The sequence below is a fragment of the Rhinolophus sinicus genome, linkage group LG04 (assembly GCF_036562045.2).
Source record: "Rhinolophus sinicus isolate RSC01 linkage group LG04, ASM3656204v1, whole genome shotgun sequence".
NCBI classification, from domain to species: Eukaryota; Metazoa; Chordata; class Mammalia; order Chiroptera; family Rhinolophidae; genus Rhinolophus; species Rhinolophus sinicus.
In genome coordinates this window covers 87,594,853-87,611,764 of record NC_133754.1, presented here as the reverse complement: position 1 = coordinate 87,611,764, position 16,912 = coordinate 87,594,853, and the positions used below count along the sequence as shown (strand labels likewise).

Here is a 16,912-nt window from a genome sequence, read left to right as displayed (position 1 = left end):
TAAAGGAACTAGAAAAGAAGAACAAACATAGTCCAAAATGAATAGAAGGAAGGAAATAATAAAGATCAGAATGGAAATAAATGAAATAGAGTCTAAAAAAAAGATTAAAGTGTTTTTAGAAGTTTTAGAAAACTGTGTTTTTAAATAATAAACAGTAATACAAAATTAAAGTCAAATATTGATAGTCATATATATTTAAAATTGAAAAGCAGAGATATAATACTTTTACAGTTTACCTCAAAGTCTATCAGCTGGAGGTCAGCAATCAGTGTCACCAGCAGGCCACTATTGTAGAGTTCTTGTGCGAGCTGTGCCACAGCCTCCGTTGGGGGTTCCTTGTCATTTGTACCACACAGAATTTCTTTCATCGCTTGCAGTGATTTCGACACTTCTTCTGAAGCCTAGTGACCAAAAAGTATGCTAAGATTTAAGAGAATAAAAATTTTCAGGCTATAAACAAACAAAGAAATAAACAAACACCACTTCTTAGGCCCTGTTTATGATCAAAGAACATTGTACAGTTATAAACAAAAAACATTTAGTAGGCACTCCTGTTTTATTTTAAAAAGCTACTAGAATTTATTTATATATATAAAAAAAATCTCTAGTATTTCTACTTAGTCAACATAATTGAAATAATCTTCCCTTAAACCATACTCAGTCAACTTTGCTAGTAATTAATTCTAAATTTAACTCTTGAAAATTAAATTGACTCCATTTTAAAGACTTATCAGTAGCTACTAGTTTTTATTTAAAGCATTTGCTAAGGTTTTTCAATAAAACCCTATTCTTCTGATTTTTAATGGACTAGGTATAAAATCATAAGGTCAAAACCCATAAACTTTCTTTGTCAATCTACTTTTCCCTCACATATAGTCATTACCTTTTTTGCTATCTATGAAACTTAAAAAAACAAAACCAAACAAACAAAAAAACCCCCACCTCACTACATTTAAAGAATAACAGGAAAATCCACAGCAGTAGAAAGTAGACTAGTGATAGGACCTTGGCAAGGGAGAATGAGGAATGACTGACTGCTAATAGGTACAGGGTTTCTTTTTGGGGTGATGAAAATGTTCTGGAATTTGATAGTGGTGACGGTTGCACAACTTCATGAGTACACTAAAAGTGTACCAATTCGTACACTTTAAAATGGTGGATTATATGGTATGTGAATTATATCTCTATAAAAAATTTTTTTAATTAACACTGGTGAGGAGAGGAGAACAGGCCAATTAGCTTAATGATTTGATTTGTTGACTATTTTAAAAGAAATATACCATAGTTTTATTTTAAGTAGAGTACTCTAATCATTATAATTGAAGAAGGGAATAAGAATAAAGCAAAATAATTAAAAATAATTCATAGTTGTGGACACTTCTCAAAAAATAATTTCCAGATACATTTTATGATCTGAGAAGCAAACCTTAATTTATTAAGGGTTGGAAGTTTAACTTACCCACAGAAGAGTACTTTAAACATATATATATGGAGAGAGTCAAAAATAATTATAAAGCAAACACCTGTGTGGCCATAACACAGGACAAGAAATAGAAAGAACATTTTTAGCATACCAGAAGTTACCTGAATGACCCTTCTTCAGGCTATAAACAAACAAACAAATAAACAAACACCACTTCTTAGGTCCTGTTTATGATGAAAGAACACTGTACAATTATAAACAAACAAAAAACATTCAGTAGGCACTCCTTTTTTATTTTAAAAAGCTAATTTTAAATTTATTTTAATTTTAATTTTATTTAAAATTTTAATTTTAATTAAATTTTAAATTTTAATTTTAATAAAAATAAAAATTTTATTTTATTTTAAAAAGCTAAAAGTAAATAATTTTATCTTAGATGACAATCATTTATTTACTTTTCTTTGTAGTTTTCTTACCTATGTTTGCATACCAAAACAATATAGTCTAGTTCTGCTGATTTGGAATAATAGCACCTGTACTCTTTTATAATTTGCTTCTTTCACTCAACACTATATTTGTGAGATTCATCCATGCTGCTGCATGTAGGCAGCAGGTCTTCAATTTTCATTGCTTTACAGTATTCCATTGATGGCAGGACATTTGGGTTGTTTCCACTGGGGTTTATTATGAACAATAAAATGCTATGAACATTCTTGTACATGCATCCTGGGCACATGTTCAAGTACATTTCTAGAGTTTATATCTAGCAGTGGAACTGCAGGATTTTAGAATATGCATACCCTCCTATCTAACAGATAACATACTAAATTGGTTTCAAAAAGCCAACAGTGAATGAAAGTTCTTATTGCTTTCCATACTCGTCAACACTTAGTATCATCAGACATTTTTCATTTTTGCCATGGTAGAACATGTGTAATATGAATATAATGTGGGTTTAATTGGTTAGCCTTTTCCTGATTACTAATAACAATAACTCATTAATTTTTTTAAACTTTTTCTCTTTTTTGTCATTCAGACTTAATCTTTGATGAAGGTCATTTCTTTTTTTATTTGGATCCTTATTTGGCTTGTTATTACAAAATACACTAGAATTAAAAATATATTTCATTATTATAAGACATAGGATGAGAAATATATTTCTACATCCTCACAAGAATATAAGATTGCATCATACACTGGGACAGAAATATACTGTGCAGTCAAAGGTATTTATTTTATAGATTTCTTGAATCTTGCCATAAACTAGTCACTTTAGAGAGAAATCAAACATGTAGCATTCAACATCCCTCCAAGGGAATAACTAAAATACCAAAAAGACCTTCCTATGAGGAAGCTCTGCTTCCTCATATAACATTAAATAATGTTAAAATGAGGTTGCACTGTAGTAGAAACTATCAGTTGATCTTTAAATAAAAACTGTTTACCTTTCTTGCCAGTGTAACATTATATACCAATATAACACCTTAGATTTTTAAGCTATGGAGTCCAGAGGGATTCAAGGTTGGTCAGAGGCTCTAGGTAGTAGTTCAAGACAACAGGCTTAACAATTATCAGCTTCATAAAACCTGAAATCAATTTAAATGTATTTATAGAGACCCTATGTGCCCCATCACAGACATTGGTTTTTGGTCTTGGAATACATATATTTTAATAATAATGTGATTGTTTTAGCTCATACCTTGTCTGTCTTTTTGTCTTGCTTTTCCAAAATGGCTAAGTTGTCTTTCAGAATTTTCACGATTTCTGCTGGGTTTTTGTGTGATTTACTAAACAAAGGCATTTTTTTTCACCTATAGAAATCTCTTCTTCCAATATGGAATGCTAAAAACAAACAAATAGGCAAACAAAAATCATGAATGTAACTCTTAACATGATTAAATTGTTACACTAAAATGTCTTATAAGTTTTCATAACCCCAGTTCAGTAATATGAAACTTTAAAATTGATCAAACTAAAATGAGTTTCATGCCAAATTTAAATGCATACAAAATATTGTTAAAAGTTTACCTAAAAGTTTTTCCTCAAAGTTTAAATTTTTTTCTATACCAGAAATAAAAGGACTGTGCAAGAATGTGAAATGGAGTACTTTTGGAGAACAAGCTGATATTTAAAACTAGGTGTTTTGACTGAAAAAAGTAATGACGATGGTGATGATCGATAAAACATGTAAAACTAAAGTGGCATTAAGATCTACATAAAGCAATATTTAAAAGCATGCTACTCCACAGCAATCACAAAATTGCAATGTAAAATTATTTAGAATCTGTTCTTTGTTTACTTACAATATTCAGCCGACCATACTCACTGATGAAATGAGGACTACCATGATGGAGGATGAGGAGGGTGGGGGAAAGAGTATCAATCCTTGTATCCTTGGGGTTATTTTGTTTTTGTTGTTTTTTTTTGTTTGTTTTTTTTGAGCCACCGGGCCAGCCCCCTCAATCCTTGTTTTGAGAACATCTATTTACATAGTGCAGAGAAAGCCAAATAGGGCTGTCATGGCCCTATTTATACTAAAAATGTAAGTAGTACGGAGAAAATCTTCCAAGTAAAGGCTCCAGTTAGTGGAGGCATATTCATTTACTTTACATTTAGCAGCAAAAATATTTCAAGCATTACAGAAATATGATGCAATAAATCAAAAGGCTCCCATTAACCAATTACCCAGAGATGACAACTATTATGAGTTCGGTATCGATTCCTCCTGAATTTTTTCCACACACATAAAAATAAATATATTTTAAAACAAAAATAGAATAGTACAAAATATAGTATTTTGTAACTTTTCCCCACTTGTTATATCTTGAATATCATTCTATAAGTACACGTTTAAATCTACAATATTTTTATACATATACATCATGTAATTATTATTTGGCAAGTTCTTATTAAATTATTATAATTTATTTTACCAATACCTTATTGATGGACAGTTGGGTTAATTCCATCTCTTCTAATATTTTTGTTATTAATAATGATGCAATTAATCAATGAAGAATATTATACATAAATGTGTATACACAAACATATGCACCAGTTGATAGCAGCACTTGAACCAGATATGAGTCTGTGGCTATGGTTCTCAATTCCTCATCCCCCAAGATTCCTACTTCCTAAATCTGGTTCCCTAGGATTTCTGTTAGATCTATGAGTGACCTTGTATCCTTCCAATAAATTCCTTCAGTATGTCTGTGGTCAAGAATTCCAATGGGATACATATATGTTATGAAGTGGAAATCAAAACTGTTGGTATAAATTTTGATGATAAACAGACTTAAAAACTGTTTCACGTTTTTAGGAGGGATGCTGTTTTCAGTAGGGATGCCTCAACTTCCCAATGTGGGGAGTGTGAAGGGGAACTGGTCCACTTTCAAGGCAAGGATAAGTTGCAAAGCATGTTAAAGGACCCCGGTCAGCCTCTAAAGCTGATTCTGAAAGTTGACAGAACACTCAAAGGTAAAGTATGTGAAGATAAGACTGTGAATCTCACTGGATGGTGTAAGGTACCAAAACCAGAAAGCACTGGAAGAACATTGTGTGTTGTCCCTTTATGAAAAATAACGTTATAAAGATGTATTGGGTTTTTCTTTAATAATCAGGTCTAAACATAAATATAAAGGCAGAGTGTATTTAAAAGTTTATGTAATGTGGAGGTGGGGTGGGTGCTAAAACGATCATTGGATACTTGGGCAGAGCAAGCAATCTGTTGCTTTGTACCTGGGTGAACTTGGGCACAGTGTGTGATCTCTCTAAGGCTCAGGTTCTTATCTGTGAATGAGGACAATGACATCTCCCTTTTAGGGTTGTTGTGAGGGTTAACAGTATGCAGAATACCTTGCACAGGGCCTAGTGTAAGTGAGATACTCTATAAGGTTTAGCTGCTATTATCACAAAACTTCCATGTCCGTTAATGAATTATTTTACTATAGAGAAAGGCATAGTAATTGACATATAATTTTTTCTTAATTAAGTGTCCTAGACACTTCTGGCTCCTTGAATAAATTCCTGTAGTATGTCTGTGGTCAAGAATTCCAATGGGATACATATATGTTATGAATTGGAAATCAAAACCGTTGGTATAAATTTTGATGATAAACAGACTGTGTCACGTTTTTAGGAGGGATGCTGTTTTTTTTTTTTTTAATGTGAATTTCTTTGAATGTTCAATATTCAATGTTCAAATATTTAGCATTAAAAAATTTTTACAGGCTAAATGCATTTGTGTAATTGCTAGTTTTCTCCATGTAGTTTTACTGCACTGAGGAAAAGATAGTCAATTGTAGGAATTTCAACTAAATTCGTACTCCCTGACATTAAAACAGAGTACAAATTACGGCATGGTATCATGTATTATATGACATGTCCATTATCTATTGCTCTGCTTAGTTCTCACCGTAACAAGCTAATTCTAATGTGAATTCTACTAAAATTACAAATGATTTCAGGATATCCATGTTAATATAATAGTCATCAGCATTTCCTGATTCATTATCTCATTTGCCTGATGGTTCGTTCATTTATTCATTCCCTTACTCACTCAATAAACAGTGTGCGTAAGTACTAAGCACAGGCACCTTGCTCATTGGCGCTGATTATTAAGTGGAGAAAGCAAACATTTTAGGAGCAATGGGATAATATAACAGAAGGAATTAACACACAGTATATATAATACCTTTAATTCAGTATTCCTTTTTTTGAATTTATTATTTTCACATTTTAAGTGTACCTATTTACTGTAATAACTATAACATTAGTTTAATAATGTTTTAAAATTTCATAGGATCATTGTTCTTCAATTCTGGGACCAATATTTTGAGGGAACTCAAAACCCATACTCTCACACTATGCAGTTCCAGATCCCCTACGAATTAACGTGAAACCCTACTGCCTGCGCTGTTCTCTTCATACCATGGCCAGCCCCACTCCACGCCCAGACTGAACACCTGCCCCCATAACCTTCAAACTCGGGGTTACCCTTTCTACCATTTGGGCAACAGGGCTGGTCACTGCATGTAAACCCACCCTAATCATTTACCCCACCTATCATTTAAGAAATGCGCCAACTGGCACTCAACACTACCTGCTAAACATGGTACTCAAACCCCCATCTAGTTCTGAGTTGGTAACTGATCATTATTATTCAGAAGTGATCACCCTTATCTGGGTATCATTTGTTCTATCTGTAAATTAAGGTGTGTTTTTTTTGTTTTTTGTTTTTTAGTTTAACTAACCATGAATTCACTCAGTCATTATCATTTAACACATATTTTTCCATTTCATTCATGAAGGTATCAAGAAAAATTTTGCCAAAGCCCAGATACAGTATACTTATTTGTTAATGCTTATTTTATTTATTATTACATCTCCATGACTTGTTAATTTTATAACTGGAAGTTTGTACCTTTTGACCCCATCCACCCATTTCATCCATTCCCACCCCCTGCTTCTGGCAACCACCAATATGTTCTCTCTATCTATAAACTTGGTGTGTTTTTGTTTTTCAGATTCCACATATAAGTGAGATCATGTGGTATTTGTCTTCGTCTGACTTATTTCACTTAACATAATGCCCTAAAAGTCCCTCCATATTGTTGCAAATGACAAGATTTCATTCTTTTTTACGGCTGAATAGTATTCCATCCTGCACGCACATGTGTGTGTACACATTCATCCATCAATGGACACTTAAGTTGTTTTCATATCTTCACTATTGTAAATATTATGATGCTGCGATGAATATAGATATAGATATAGATATAGATACATATATATATTTGAATTAGTGTTTTCATTTCCTTCAGATAAATACCCAGAAGTGGAATTGCTGATTCTATTCTAAACATAGAATTAGAATTGATAATTCTATTTTTAATTTTTTGAGCAACCTCTATACCGTAAGAGGGGGTTCTTCAAGAAAGATGGAACATCATATTTTTAAATTGATAGGCTCTAGGTTATTCATCACTTGTCCATAGTCATTCTGAGTCTTTAACTCCTCGTACCCATTATGGTCAAACCTAAAATGCTTAAGGTAGAGACAAAAGGAATGAAGGAGTCCTAAAAATGTTATCTTCTGGATATAAATTGGTAGTACTGATTTTTACAGAAAAGCTACTTCCGAGTTTTCAGAACATACATTAATTTTCAGCAAAGCAGGAAGCAGTGACAGGAGAAGATACCATGTTTTTCCAACAGACTGACACTGGATGAATACCTCTTGGGCACTGAGAGCTGTGTGGGGGCCTCACACGTCTGCCTGCCTGCCCTTGAGCACTCTTGCTGACAGTGAGCCCTGCAGCACACAAACGTCCGGGACTGACGCCGGCCCTGTTGTACTTTTCCATTTTTAAGAGTGAATAAACAGAATAAACAAAATAAAATGTAGGTTCTATTTAAAGAAATAAAAAGGCAGCACAAGAAAAGAGAGAAATGCCCTATAGACTTGGACAGGAAAGGGTGCTTCCAAAATTAAAATCAATTCTCTGTAGGAGATAGAATAGACGTAATTGAAAAAAGAAAAGGATTTAGACAAAAACAGAGCTGGCCAAGATAAAATATCAAAAACACATACATATTATATACACACATGTACCCCCCATACACACACAATACAGCATGATCATCCAAATCTGCTTAGAGCAGAAATGACCCCATAGAAAATTGACTGAGGACCACAAAAAGGTACAAAATTAGTCAGTCTACATTTATTCATTCAGAAAATATTTACCAAGCATCTGTAATGTGCCAGGCATTGAACTAGGAAATGCAAAATGAAGAAGTCTTAGAGGGCTCATAGACAAAAGTTTTAGTCAGAATGCCAGAAAAGGTCAAAAAAACTAAAATGATGAAGATACCGTGTGTGTGTGTGTGTGTGTGTGTGTGTGTAGAGAGAGAGAGAGAAAGAGAACAAGAGAGAGATGGATATATTTTATATAACATATGTATTAGTATTATTGAGATAAAGTGTTATCCTATAAAAATAGACATTACAACAACAGGGGGAGGTAAAGAAAGACAACAACAAGAACAAAAGAAACTAAAAAGTGGAGTGGAAGCAACAATCAAAGATGTAACAGCTTAAGTAGAAAAAAGATCTAAACCTGGTCATTTAAAGGATTTTTCTCATTGAGATTAGTGATGAGAACCCTAAATTCAGTGTCCTGTAGTTTTTAAAACAAACATTCCTCTTTCAAAGCTCATTCCTACAGAATGACCTTAACAAAAAAGGGATAAAAATTAAGTTGTCTTTGGACTTCTATAAAACTAAATGCCATGGAGAAAGGCTACAGAGTTCTGAGAGGGAAAGTCTATAACCTGGTAATTAAATGTCTAGCCAACATATTTATATGTTAACACACTGTGTACACTTACTAGAAATTCTACAAAAAGATGAGATAGAATCAAGCCCGCAAGAGTTCAACAATATAAATGCTAAAAATCAGAAATTGTTCTTGAAAGGGAGCCTTGATATTGTTGGCAGGACATGTGGGAGGGTGAGAATCTACAATTATAATTCACTCATGTTGGAAGAAAAATAAATAAGAATTCAACTAAATCAGTTAAAAAGGAAACTGCCCCCAAAATCTCCAAGAAAAGAGGGATGAAAATAATAACAACAGAAGTAGAAACAACTGAATGAGAAAAGTAGAAGAAAAATAAAATCTCTGGTAACTCTTTGGTCTGCATTTCTTTTGGTGATAGACTTGCCTGCTCTACCTCCCACCCCACCCTCCAAAAGGGTGGGAACGTGACCCGGTGGGTGTGGCCGGAGTATTCCTTTCACTGCCCTGACTACAGCAGTTGGCTCAAAAATGGATTGTGAAACAGTCAAAACAATCAAAATGCTTCAACACCACTTTTCCCCTAGGTATTTTAATTTAATTTAGTTTAAATAAAATATTTGGGGCATATAGAAGAAGAAACAGAGGACAATGTAACACATTCCTCTATATTTTCCACCCAGCCTAAAAAACTAAAAGCAACCAAAGCAACCCCCTTGGTACAACTCCCTGTCCTATTCCCCTCTGGCTCATACTGTGCTTATGTATCATTTATCCTTCCTATACATGTTCTCACTCTTTTACTAACATCTAGAGACGATATATGATATTGCTGTGTATGCTTTAACTTTATAGAAATGGTTATCACACCATCAGTTCCTTTTTCCCACCTCAACACTATGTATATTAGATTTATTTGTGTTAAAACATGAAATCTCTAGTTTATTCATTTTAACTGCATCCATTTTAACTGTGTATGATTATATCACAATTTATTTACCAATTCTCTGAGTTCTAATTGTTTTCAGCTGTTTACTATTAGAAGCATGATTGCAATACAGATTCTTTTGCATTTGTACTTGTACATTTGTTATGAGAATTTCTCTAGGGCAGTGGTTTCAACCTTTTATTAGAGTGACTTATAGTATGGAATGTATTTTACACTGTGACCCAGAACAAAATAACATCTAAAAGGATTATACAATTGTTTCATGAAACAATACTTGCTGTCTGGATATTTTCTATTTTATTCTAACCGTTCTATTCTACATTATTAAAAAGAAAAGTGCTGATCTTTATCTATAAAATCGATTTTACTACTTGGTAATGAGTTACAAGCTCAGGTTTCAAACTCACTGCTCTAAAATGGATTTAAAGGGGACACACAGTATGCTCATCTTTACTAGATACGGACATATTGCTTTCCCAAGTTGTTATAATGATTATACTTTCACTGGTATGAGTCCCAATTGTGCTTCATCCTTTCCACAGTTCAGGCTGTCAGAATTTAAAATTTTTGCCAATATGTCAGTTGTAAAAGATTACCCCATTATTCTCTTAATTTGTATTTCCAAAATGACTAACGAGAATGAGCACATTTTCATATACTTACTGGCTTTTAAACTTTCTTTTTCTATAAATTTCCTATCTCTCTACTTTGGTCATTTCTTTAGGTAGCTGACGAAAGCCATACCAGCTACTGATACTAATTAATAGAGTCCTTTTTAAAAAAATATAAATCAAAATCAAGAATCACCAAACATTTGAGGAAAGTCAAGAAAATGAAAGAGAAATATACAGATAAAAAGAGCAAACCCATAGGAGGAGGGGGGAGAAGGACATTAAAACAAAAATATATGTATTTGTTTATTTAATATCCCTCCCCCCAAAAAAATTATGATATGTTATCATGTCCATAAAATAAGAACAGGCTGCTATGAGAAAGAAGTAAACAGTGAACAAGAAAACATTCTTAGAACTAAAACATGCATGACTAAATAAAAATGCAGTAGAATGGCCAACTGGTAGAACGGCATATAATTGAAAAACAAATAAGCAATTTGAATACCAAGCCACGGAAATCTCCTGGAATAGAGAGCAAAACACAAACAAAAACAAAGAAGAACCTATTTAGAGAAAGGTCGGAAATACAGAATAGCTCTGCAGAGCCAATATTGATTGAATGGGAATTCTTAAAGGGAAAAAACAACAGATAATTGACAAAGAGATAGTAACAAATAAATCAACAAAGAAAAATAATGAAAGAAAATTTCCTGTAGCTGAACAAAGGCACATGTCTTCAGATTTATGTAAGCTAATGGATATACAAGGAGAATGCAAAACGCCCACTCCAAGAACATTCTAAAATTTCTGAACTCTAAGACTAAGGAGAAATTCTACAAACTTCCAAAGTGGTGGTAAATCCAGAATAGCACTTAAGAACCAGAACACACACACACACACACACACACACACTGGGTAGACATTGTATTATCTAATTATTATTGTAATAGGACATATATTTATAGATTACATATAATATATATAAACATATATGTCAATCTCCTTTATAAACTGAAAAACATTTTATATATGTTGGGTAAAATAAAGATTATATTACATATCTATTTTTATTTTGTGACCTTGATTTTCTCTGCTAAGTAGAAGAACAAGTCACTGCTGGACAGAGATGAAGAACAGAGTATGATAGGGATTTTAAGGAAAGAAATAAGTTTAGAATAGCTATTGACGGAAATGGGAACAAGAGTTACTAGGGAAGTAATTTAAATTATTCTCAGTTAAAATATGTTTAATGTAGATCCTAAGTATATACAATGCTTGTCAATAAAAATCAAAGACTATGTTTACAGAATAATGTATCAAATCAGATTATTTAATATTAGGAAATTAGTGAGTCTAATTAATTACATCAATAAGTCAAATAAAAATTATTTCAGTCAATGACAAAAAGTCATCCTATAGAGATACGCATATATATATATCTCAGCTCAATAAAAAAAAAAATCATTGTGAATGGAGGTATTATAACTAAAAAGAGGTGCAAACAAAGACAATTATTATCATATCACCATTATTTTATGTTCTGATCAATGCATTAAAATATAAAACAGAAATCAGTACAAAATTTGGGAAAGATATGACAATCTGTAATTCACAGTCAATATTATTATATACACCAAAAACCTAAGATGAACAACTGAAAAACCTATGGACTTAATAGGAGCTGAATATTCAAATATATGATAAATATACATAAACTACTAACTTTCATACATAAGCAATAACTAGTTAGAAAACAGAATGAAAAACATATCCCATTCTACATACAATATCTACAACCAGATCTATACTTGAAAAAAACTACAAAACTTTAATTTTAAAAAGTTAAATATAAAAGTATATTATTATAGCATATTTAAAACCCACATAACCAACACATATCCAGTAAAGCACCTGTAACTAGAATATTTAAAGAATTCTCAAAACCAAGCAGTAAAATAACTGAAAATCCAATTGGAAAATGGGCAAAAGACATGAACAAACATTTCACCAAAAAGGATATACAGATGGCAAATAAGCTTGTGAAAAGGTGTTCAACATTATTAACCATTAGGAAAATGCAAATTGAAACCACAATGAGATATTATAACACACATATCAAAATGACTTAGATAAAAAAAAGTGATAACACACCCAATGCTGCTGAGGATGCAAAAAAACTGGGTTACTCATACATTGCTAGTGGGAATGTAAAATGGTATAACTGTTCTAAAAAAGAATGTGGCAGCTTCTTACAAAACGACACATATGATGACCATACAACCTACTGCACTCTAAGGCTTCAATCACAAGAGAAATGAAAAACTTAAATTTTCACACAAAAACCTGTACACAAATTTTCACAGCACCATTATTTGTAATAGAAAAAATTTGGAAACAACCCAGATGTACTTCAATGGGCAAATGATTAAACTGTAATACATCCATACCATAGACTACTACTCAGAAATAAAAAGAAACAAACTATTGATATACTCAACAACTTGGATTTCCAGGGAATTACGGTGAGTGAAAACAGTCAACCTGAAGAAGTTACATACTGAATGATTCCATTCCATATTTCTAAAATGTGAAAATTATAAAGATGGAGAACAGTGGTTGTCAAGGGTTATGGAGGGCTGAGGGTGGGAGGTGGCTGTGGCTAAAAAAGTGTAGACGAGATCCTTGCAATGGAACTCTTCTGTGTTTTGACTGTAGTAATGTTCACATGAAACTAATTATATGATATAACTGCAAATAAATATATCTATACACATGGAAAAAGAATGCATGTGAAACCAGTGAAATCTAAATAAGGTCTGTAAATTGTTATCAGTGTCAATTTTCTCATTGTGATAGTGGACTATAGTTACGCAAGATGTCATTATAGGGGGAAACTGGATGAAGGGTACAAAATCTCCTTGTATTATTTCTTATAACTGCATGTGAATCTATAGTTATTTCAAAATAAAAACTTAAAAATAAAGAATATATCACTATGGAAAATTGACAGTGATAATCCAAAATAAGGTTAAGTACTATTCCTAAAGTAGAAAACTAACAAATCAAAGTTGTAGTTAGTGATATACAAGATGTGTCATTTTATCTATTTGATCCTTCAGCAAGCCGTCCTTCTAATTGTATATAACCACAGAACGATTTCGAAAATGTGGCTCAGCTAATGTTAATGGTATTATCTGAATTATGAGATTTGTAATACATTTAAATTTTTTCCATCTTGGTGTTTTTCTGCTTCATTTATTATGAGCACATTTCTTCTTTCCTGAAACAATAAAGAGATTGTGTGGGAAAACCCACATAACTAAGGTAGAAAAGGTCTGAGTAGAAAAACCGATCCTGTTTTTTAATAGAAAAACTGAATATTATTAAAATGTCCATTATTCCAAAAGTTCTTGATTTGAAACAATTCCAGTCACAAGTCCAAAAATTTTTGGTAACTAAATTAAGAATACTGAAAATGCACGGACAACAAATTATAAAAACGAAGATTACTCAGGAGGGAATGGAATTAAAAGTGTTATAATGTACTATAAGTAAAACAGGGGCACAAGAAAAACAGACCAATAGAACAAAAGAGCCCAGATATAGAAATTAATATAAGTGACTTTCAAATTTCTGTATGTAAAATAATTTCTCTAATATTAGAAGTGATGAAATAAATCTCAAAGAAAAAGACTGACAAATCAGAGTTAATATAAATATGCTACAAATCTAATAAAATTTTTAATTTTAATGGATGAAATAATAAAATTACAGGCAAACAACAAATAAGAGAATTCTGTGATATAAATACAAAAGACAGAGGGCTAATATCATTATAAAAGGATATTTCTTAAGATGAATTAAGAAAACTATTAAGGAAATAATATGTAGATAATGGAAAACAACAAAGGAAAAAATACAGTTAAACACATAGAATATTTATTTATTATCTATAATAAAAAAAATGCAAACTCAAAGTGAAAAACTACTTTGCCTCATATACAAAGTTTTTTATTGTTGTTTTGAGAAAATTCAATTCTATTGATAGTGAGATGCAACAGGCCCTTTCTTTTCTTACTGGTGGGAAATAAATTGGACAATAATATGGCAAGATGGATCTAGAAACTTTAAATGTTTACAACTTCTAACTTAGAACTAATTCTACTTCTTACAATTAATGGGACCTTATAGTAACTGGGAGTTTTGTTTTTCTTTCTTTGTGGTACATAAAGTATATGCCTTAAACCAAAGTCTTTTTGGTTTGATGAAATACAGTGTATGGCTATGAAAATGTTTATAAAGAATCTGAAAAAAAAAATGGAAATGTTAAAAACAGCATCCCATATTACAGAGAATAACTACAATTATGTAAAACACACACACACAAATGGACAAAACCTATGAATAGAAAAAATGATTTTAAAAAATTAACAGTAATTGCCTCTGGGTAGTTGGCTGTGAATAATTTTCTTCTTCCTTCAAATTTTCTGTTTTTTCCAAACTTTAGTTAATAGATCATGCAAATGCTTTTATAATGGAAACACCTTCTCATAAATGACATTTTTAATGACTAAACAACCATTTTTAAAAATTCAGACTGTGGAATATCTGATCATCATGTCTTTTCAAAGCATTAGTCAGACAAATATGATTTCTGTTACTTTGGCTATGAAATTTCATAAAGAGTAGTACTTGGCTCAGATTCTGGAGGAAAAGCCAAAAAAGGTTATTCAGCTCTGCTCCCCGGGAACTCAGTCTCTGTAGATTTTGTAGATTTTGGCAGCATTCCCTTTCCTAATACACAGTAAAATATTTCATGTTTCTAACTTATGTGTGAATGCCATTAAAGACGGCCCAAATCAATCGCTTGAGTCAGTCACTGGAATATCTTCAGTGACATAAGTGGAGAGGAGTGTTTGAAGCCGGAGAAAAATGGGGAAGCTAGGGGAAGAGGTCATTTCGGCATTAAATGCCCTCATTGTTATCCCTTAAAATGTTTTAAAGGGGAGTAAATAAATATCCATCTGTAGGAGGCTAATGACTATTTCTAGGCCTTTATGTCTAACCTCCAACTGTGCTGTCCAATAATAGTTCTAATTTCAAAGATTTCCATCAAAGTTCAAGCGAGTGAGAAATTTATCTCTGAAGCCAAGAAAAATTTCAAATTTCCATAGGTAAAACCATAAAAAGTATAACCAAACTGCTAACTCACTGTAAGAAAGCCAACTCAAAAATTAGCCTTCTTCCCTTCATGAAAGTTTATTTTACAATCAACAATGAGTGACAGAGGAACATTTCAAAAATTGTTTCTTTGAGCTTGCTAATTTAAACTTAAGAACAAGGTACATTCTCTTAAACTAAAAATAATGAAATAAAACTACCACCACATTAAAAAAATTTTGGAAAAATTCAGGAATTACCATTCTTTTATCTGTATTCCAAATAGGACTCAGATAAAAATAATATAATCAAAAGAGCGTTCAGTTGGTTAGAGTGCAAGCTCTGAACAACAGGGTTGCTGGTTTGATTCCCACATGGGCCAGTGAGCTGCGCCCTCCATAACTAGATTGAAGACAACGAGCTGCCACTAAGCTTCTAGAGGGGCGGCTGGATGGCTCAGTTGGTTAGAGCACCTGCTGTCAACAAGATTGCCAATTCAATTCCCGCGTGGGATGGTGGGCTCTGCCCCCTGCAACTAACGATTGAAAACGGTGACTGGACTTGGAGCTGAGCTGCACCCTCCACAACTAGATTGAAGGGCAATGACTTGGAGCTGATGGGCCCTGGAGAAACACACTGTTCCCCAATGTTCCCCAATAAAATTTTTTAAAAAAAGAGCGTTTCTGGCAATAGGCCTATAAGATTCATTTTTTAAAACGGGATGGAAGGTTCCATGAGTGTATACATTTGTCAATATTCATTGAACTCTTCTCTTAAAATGGGTACATTTGATTGAGTATAAATTTTAAAATAAAAAAAGTATACCTAAACGCTCTACTGCATTTGCTGTATTCAAGTAGGCCTCTCCCCACCCCTCCACAAATTCATAATTTGGAATTGCCATCACAGAGATAATAAATTACAAAGCATATCATTATAGTTTTATATATATATGATACCAAATCCATTATAAAGCACATTATATATTCAAAGTATCTTCCAATCAATGTCTTCTACCCTTCAACTATTCCACTTTAAAATATGCATCCTAATTGTAATTAGAAGGCATCACAATTGAATTTTGTACTTATGTAGCAATAGAAATAAGTGGAAATCAGTAGACAGTAAAGTATAAATGAAGACTTTCACTGATCATCCTGTTTCTCAGTTCAAAATGACTAAGAATTATTTTGTTTTTATAAGTTTTACTAATAGAATTTGAAGGACAGACATTTTCTAAATATGGACAATTTATATAGAAATGGAAAACTTGTGAGAAGCTTTTTTAATACATCCTCATTCATCAGGAAGCCTTGATCAGACTTATATCAGAATAAAATCTATTTTTTGAACTTATTTTATTAAATTTATTGGAGTGACAATGGTTAGTAAAATTATATAGGTTTCAAGTGTACAATTCTAAGAGAAACACATGTCCTTGGGAAATGCTCCTTAATTATAATAT

The 16,912-nt window shown here is 32.3% G+C and overlaps 1 protein-coding gene across 11 annotated transcripts in view; it reads right to left on the bottom strand.

Moving 5' to 3' along the window:
• The window catches only part of CAB39L (calcium binding protein 39 like), a 137,620-nt gene that overhangs the window by 63,686 nt on the left and 57,022 nt on the right, over nt 1–16,912 (bottom strand). For 8 of the 11 annotated variants that reach the window (XM_019748037.2, XM_074329935.1, XM_019748040.2 and 5 more), the window contains 2 exons: nt 3,123–3,265; nt 237–401 (listed from right to left, as the gene is read on the bottom strand). In XM_019748037.2, the coding sequence (XP_019603596.1) occupies nt 237–401; nt 3,123–3,224 (267 nt within the window). In that variant the 5' untranslated portion in view covers nt 3,225–3,265. Of the gene's footprint in view, nt 1–236; nt 421–3,122; nt 3,266–16,912 lie in introns of those variants that run through there. The other 3 variants (XM_074329940.1, XM_074329939.1, XM_019748041.2) reach the window with 2 other exon arrangements.